The sequence below is a fragment of the Ruditapes philippinarum genome, unplaced genomic scaffold, assembly GCF_026571515.1.
Source record: "Ruditapes philippinarum isolate M1 unplaced genomic scaffold, ASM2657151v2 ctg819_1_1_1_1, whole genome shotgun sequence".
Lineage (NCBI taxonomy): Eukaryota > Metazoa > Mollusca > Bivalvia > Venerida > Veneridae > Ruditapes > Ruditapes philippinarum.
The window spans coordinates 1-7,409 of NW_026851906.1; the positions used below are offsets into that span (position 1 = coordinate 1).

General features: G+C 31.1%; 1 protein-coding gene across 1 annotated transcript; it reads left to right on the forward strand.

The window, feature by feature from the left end:
• Window positions 1–678: 678 nt before the first annotated feature.
• LOC132742304 (heat shock 70 kDa protein 12B-like) lies at window positions 679–4,684 on the forward strand (the record flags this gene model as incomplete). Its single annotated transcript, XM_060730672.1, has 3 exons — window positions 679–813; window positions 3,511–4,286; window positions 4,667–4,684. Coding segments are annotated over 3 exons (929 nt in total), but the record flags the coding sequence as incomplete, so codon positions are not given.
• Window positions 4,685–7,409: the final 2,725 nt, after the last annotated feature.

Sequence of the window (7,409 nt, forward strand, 5' to 3'; positions counted from 1 at the left end):
GGAAAAAGGTCCAGACACTATAAGACAGTTTCCGCTCAATAACTTACGTATTAGTAAAATTTTATAGGATGAACAGCCTAAAGATGACCCCTATTGATTTTAGGGTCATAATGTCAAAGGTCAGGGTCACAATGATTTTTTCACTGAAAATTGTGGTTTCTGAAGCATAACTTAAGTTCCGTTTGGTTATGTTAGGCTCAAACGGTCAAACGTCAATACCAAATGACCTTAATATTGGTAACAGTTTTACAACTGTCAAACTTCATAGGATGATCACTTATATTGAGAACATTAATTATATGACCTAGAAAATTTGCTTATATTATGTTATACCCGTGGCGTCTTTCCGTCCATCCGTCAGAGCATTTTTACTTAGAAGATAACAACTTGATGGTGGTGCTTTGGAAACAGCAACTGTATATATATATATGAAAGTTCTTCAGTGCTTTTTGAAGGAGGTAATAGTTTATTTAATTACCATGTCTTACAAATGATTCATCCTTACTAAAAGAAAAACACTTTCGGGCATATAATACTCCGCCAAGTGGTGCTCTTGTTGACAATTACATTAACAAAACTTATAAGTAAGTATTAGTATTTAATTTAGAATTAACAAAGCCTGATTGACTAGTATACTGTTAAATGAAATTAATAGTCTTTACATTTATTGTCTTAAAGGTGGTACAGTAGATATAACAGTGCATGAAATTTCCTCAAATGGTAGTCTCAGAGAAATCTACAAAGCTAGTGGCGGTGATTGGGGTGGAACTAAAGTTGACCAAGCCTTTGAAAATTTCTTAATCGAAATTACAGGTATTATAATTTAATATGAAGCTGTGTTTGATATTTTCAAAAGAAAAAAGGTAGAATGAGATACGGTAAAACCCCCTATTGAAACCAACATTTGGTCTGAAAGGGATTCCACTGCAGTTTTTCTTTACATGACTGGACTAGAAACGATAATACTTTCGAGATAAATATTTACATTTAATGAAGGTCTAAACCACCAACTTGTGTTCAAAATTTCAGATCATTTGCTAACTCGTTTCTTTTCATAATAGTTATTCTGATTTTGAGAAAATACTCACAATTGAAAAACAATGTATTGTTTTTCATTGAAATCGGGCCAAGAATAGCAAAAACATACGATTTTCAATTTATTTCAAATTATATTTTGTAATATTTTTTTCCTTATCTTTCTGTTTCAAGTGCGCCTGCTGATCTATGTAAAAATATCAAATTTTGTTGTTTTAGGCTTTCGATTCTCAGTGGAGTTCTTTTCAGCAAAGTTGTCTTAATTGCAGGATGGCCTCAAAAGTGGATGTCATTGGTCTTGTTTTATATCAAATTGTGTACATATTCAATTATCAAAAATAACCAAATAAACTAGCAAAATAAACATTAAACAGCTCTGATACTGAGTTTTTACTTACTATTACTGCATACAAAAAGAAAGGAAACAATTGTTTGATCAAGTGCCATTCTTTTAAGCATTCAAGCCTCTAATAACAGCATTCTGATGGCCAAAATGGATGCTTATTGCATTATCAGTAGAAATTGGGTCAAATAAAAAGTAAACAAAGAATAGAGACTTAAAATAATGGTCTTAATAGTGAATAAGCGTGTTGGTCTTAGCTGTAACCATTTAAATAAAGAGCAAAATGTCTTTTCTTTAAAACTGGTGCAGCGTCTGTGGCCAGGTAGCAAAGGTTATTGACTCTAAACCACCTGCTCTTCACCGGTGTAAGTTTGAATCTTGCCAGAGATTTTGACTTCTTTTATGTGGTTCTACTCTCATGCCTAAAATTGTGTACGGAGGTGTGATTATGCACGGAGGTGTGCCTGAGGTCTTCCACCATTCGCCATATGATGTGTCGATATGACTTAAAACGAAACAAAACAAACATAAAAAGAGCGTTTTAGTAGCAGTCAGGTCTTAATTCCTGGGAAGTCTTAAATAGTGTTTCTTCTGTACACACATTTATTCTTACGTTAAAGGGTTAATAGTTATTTGAACATGATGAATTTCATAAATGCGTATATAACTTCTTTTCTATTTTGATATGTATTGGTTATTGTTTATTAACACATATTTTAACATTAATTTAACATTTACTGTTTATTTCGTTCGACTTAACATACGCCAGGTTTTGTGGGTTTTTTTCCAAAGTACTTTTTAATAAAAGGCAATACAATGCATACAAAAGTGACCTTAATATCAACTGAATGAAGGGAAATGTTTTCATTTATTTTATGCTTTTCAGTGAATTACTGATTATCTGTGAAAATTATATTTGATAATTTCTCAGTGAAAATTATCAAATTATAATTTAACACTTTTCAATGATGAGACTTCTTTTTAAGATTTCCCCATGTGGTGAGGTACCACATAATTTTATTATTGTTGACAATTCTGACATTGTCAGGGCTGTTTCAAAAAAAGCAAAGCAAAGGTAATAAAAAGAAGAAAACTTACTTCAAATCATTCAAATTACCAATCACCAAATATCGTCTCTAAATTTTTTGTTTCATTTTTATAGTCTGAAAAATACAATATTGCACACATGCAAAACTGCTCTTGGTGACATTTGGGCATATTTAAGTATCTTACGAGCAATAACTCCCTAATAACTCGAAAAGCAATGACAGACATCAGCCCGAAGTACATGTACATGTATAAGTAAACAACCCAGCGTTCATAAGGCAGCCTTACAAAAATCCAATTTTTTCCAATTTCTTAGCCGTTTTTGAATGTTTACACATCTGTCAACATTTATTTATTGTCTGTAACAATCCTCGAATAAGTTTTCTTTCTTCTTAAAAAGATGTATGACTAACAAATCCAAATGATATTCCTCTGAATCAAACACAATTATTTTCCTCCCGTGAAATACACAGCTTTCAAAAATGGCGGCTGCTTACATTTCACAGAGCCCGGTCTAATATAAATTCGCCGTAAGTAACAGAAATAAGGAAAGATGGTTTGACCTTTTCTCCTACTAGAATTGTTTGTTTTTATTATTAAAACAAGCGATCATTCATATTTTTTGAATAAAAAGAATAATATCATTGCCATTTAACGTTGATTGTCGAACTTATTTGTCAGCCCAAGTATTCATGAATTTTATGAGAAATTCGACTGAAAGAGGCTACCAGTGGGGAAAACAGATTTTAATATTGAAGTTAATATTAAGGAAATTTCATTTAAACTTGTTTTAAGCATAAAATAAAAAGAAAAGTTGTTTGTTTGTTGTGTAAGATGTAATTTTATTTCATCTCGTGAACTTTAAAAACAATATTCTCACTCGTGGCTACGCCTCTCGATAGAATACTGTTTTTAAAGCTCACTCACTGAAATAAAATTTCAACTTACACACAAACAAGCAAATATCCATATATAATTCTTTAATTACTTTACAATACTAGAAAGGTAATATATATATATATATATATATATATATATATACAATTAATACACATAATGACATCATATCTTTAACTTATTAAAAGGAACCGATGTCGTGAAGCAATTTAAAGAAAGTGCAATGGGCGACTATCTTGATCTTATGAAAAGTTTCGAAATAAAAAAGAGATCTAAACCTCCTAGACAAGGCGTACAAAGAGTGATGATAAAGATTCCAGCCACATTAAGAACTATGATTAGAATTGCCGAGACAAGATACAGGGACGGTACAAGTACTGTTGGTGACAAGCTGAGATTCAGTATTGAGATAATGAATTCGTTTTTCAAAGAATCTATGGAAAAAATCGTTGGACACCTTAAAGAACTTTTTATAAAACCAAATGTTGACGCATGCGATGTCATACTTATGGTCGGTGGGTATTCCGAATCGTACCTTTTGCAAGAAAAGATAAAATCTAATTTCCCATCGAAGAAGGTTGTTACCCCCAATGAGGCGGGTCTAGCTGTACTGAAGGGTGCTGTTATGTTTGGCCACAATCCGGCGCTTATTGCCGAGAGGAAGATGAAATTTACGTATGGAAACGAAACATTCCCTGGATTGTTTCATGCCCATGTTCGAGAGGGAGACACAGTCAAACTTGGCGAAGAGCAGCCAGAACAAATTTTTCACCCAGTTTTTCCATCCCAAACTAAAGCTGAAGTGAACATCTTTTGCACTAAAGATCGAAATCCTGTTCGTGTGGCTGATGAAGGCTGTATCAAATTGGGAACAGTAACCGTACCAATGCCTGATACGACAGGTGGCTGCAATCGTAAAGTCGGTGTAAGTTTTCTTTTCGGGGGAACAGAAATTGAAGTTAAGGTAAGAAATAAAGACAAAGGAACAGAGCAAAAAGTCATGATATCTTACTGTTGACTGAAATTATGATGTTGAATAGCATTAACATTTTACATTGTTACCATTATAACAAATGCAGATTACGATTTTTATAGGACACTTTTCATACTGGATGGCCTAAATTTATCAATGCCTCTTACAAGATGCTAGTAAATATCAACCTTTATAAACGGAAGTTTTTTAGAAACCGCGTTAATGAAATAAGTCATTTCCTTTTGTTTCAATTATTATCATTATTATGATTATGTTGATTGGTCATTTGTAATGTTCTGTCAATAATATGTAAATTGAGAATAATCTTATTGAGATAAAGATTGATGTAACAATTTTCATGTTTTTGATAGAATGTTAGTGTAATGTAGTTGTTGTTTTGTTCATTTTTATTTAGATATGATTTTTTGTCGCAAAAGATGTTTTATTTTAAAGCTTAAAGAGATAAATGTTGCCAACAGTATATAGTGTGGTCACACTACACAGTGTTTATTTGCCATAATCTATACTTTTCCTATAAAGCGTCTTCGTGATTAAATGATTAACAAGTACTAGTTGCTTTGATATGTTATATATGTTAGAAAAGCTTGTTTTATTTTCAAGTTCTTACGTCGACGCTACATGTAAAATATTCATTTTAATTCCATCTTTTTATGTTCATTATTATTCACTTACCTTGATAATGTATACATGTTTATTATATACTTACAAATGGAATATTGAGAAATATTAATAAAACAAATGCGTATTTTCATTTGACGTATTTTCACTGGTATCAAATTGTGATGTCTAAAAAGAGAAAAGTGTATATTATAAACTGAAAAATCAAAGTTTTTTTTTATAAATACAAGGTTTATGTTCATCTTGTGGTATGAAAATTATCATATTTCACTCGTAGCTATCGCATGTTTATTTTCAAACCACTTGATGAAAATTAATCCTGCGTTTATAGAACAAAAGTGATTATCCTCTTATATATACGTATTTTAACCACTGAAGTTTTAACATTTATGACATCGTTTTCATTTATTCATTCGGTAAAGATGTTTGAATATTGATGTCTTTCTTCTAACGTTTATCTAACTTATTGCATGAACACATTGAGTAGTGAATGACATTTTTATATGTACATAGGTTACTAGAAATATGCTATATCTGTAGATAATTTTTTTATAAAGCGACAATATTTTGCAATATTTCCTGTTGACGTCTTTTTTTATTCTTTTTTTTTATTTCGTTCTTTGTCATAGGTTGTATATGGTAGATGCACCTATTATCCACGCCATAATTGCTTTTGAATAATATTCGAATTTGTCTCAATATAGATTTAAATATCTGTCATTAAATTTTGAAAAATAATATATTTATAATATATTTTGAAACAAATATCGCTGCAATAAAAGGACAGATGTATTCTGATATTTGGACAATTTTTACAGAATCATTCAACTCAAAAATATTGACCAAACCAAAACAAATGTTCTTTACAACTGCGAATTACTCTTTTTCTCAAATAGGTAAAATATAAATTTTCAAGTATATGTTGTTTTGCTCAGAAAGGAATATTTGATTGAAATCATAAACTGGTCCTATGTTTTGACTTGAATTAAATAATGGCTCTACCTAAATGTCATAAAGGGACTCTACTTAAATTGCATAATGGCTCCGGAAATAACATCTGGAAGAATATCTTTAGTATTCTCTTTTATATCTTATGCGATTTTTTGTACGTTTGACATTGTGTATGCATCTGTCACCTATCATTCCGTATGCTTCTTATACTTTAGGATTTGTTTTATTTTTGTGAAATGTGATTTTAGAGAATTGTAATATTCAGATAATCATTATTTGTAACTGTGTGTGTGTATCTGGAAATAAAAGGAAGATTCATTCCAAAACATTTTTGTTAGTTTTTCATAATATTTTTTTTATAACATCTTCCTTTGTATGGACACTAAGTTACAAACGGATTGTTTTGATCTTTTGTATGTTCATGTCATGCCTGACAAGCGTTGTCATTTGATATAAAATTTTATGAAACTCATCGGGAGAAAATGATATTTAGCTGGTCCATTGCACAGATGAAAACTTATGTCAAAGTCATACCTATCTCGAATATCTGCACAATCTCCATTCTTATTTAAAAACTATATGTGAAAACGTGGAATATGAATGATGCACGAGAAATGCACCAACTTTCATCCTGAAATGTTTTCGTTTCGAAAGAATATGATTCTTGATTCCTGTAAGTATATCTTGTCTAATGACATGAAACCAGCTTTAGGACTAAATTAAGACCGTTTCAATAAACATTTTATCTTCAGTCAAATACTATAGACTTTACATAAATTAATTCTCATGAGAAAAGTTAAGAAAAACAAACACATACCCTTATTCTCAATGTGTAAATGCCCATCAGCATTGCTATTCAGAAATTGAAAAGAGTCATAACATAGGAGTCATAAGTTAGGACATTTTCTTTGAAACGCAAAAATTGTCTCAGTTTTTGTCTTAAGACTGATTTCAGACTTAGGACTTTCTATGAAACGAAGCCCTAGAGTACTTTAACATGGTATTAATGTAAAGAATAAAAACCCTTTGCCGGATAATATATTATGTCTTCGGGTGGCAGATGCAAGGCTTCATGCCAATAACTTGCTTTCCACCTTTGGTATTTTACAAAAGAGTGTTTTAATAAGTATAAAAGAAATAGGTTTCACATTCATAACAGTCGCCTTCGATTAAGATGTGAATTAAAGCCCATAGCCCTTTTTTAAGCCAATTATTGTTTTGAGTGAAACTGCTTAATGCAGTTTGAATTATTAAGTTGTCCTACCTGTCTGCATACGTTTTTATTGTTTGAGTAGTTCGAACTCAAGGAAAACCTAAGAAACAACATTGTGTTGGTCATTTCAAAAGTTGCCAGGTGCCCATTGAGTTCAAATGAAAAACGACACAGCGTTCTTTTGTTCAAGAAAAAATCTTTTAATTGGTAAATGTTTAGTAAAGAAGTATAACATTAAAGTTACATGATTATGGTTGCCAATAGTTATATCATTTGCGTCTGGAGAAAAATAAATATACCAATATACTCAC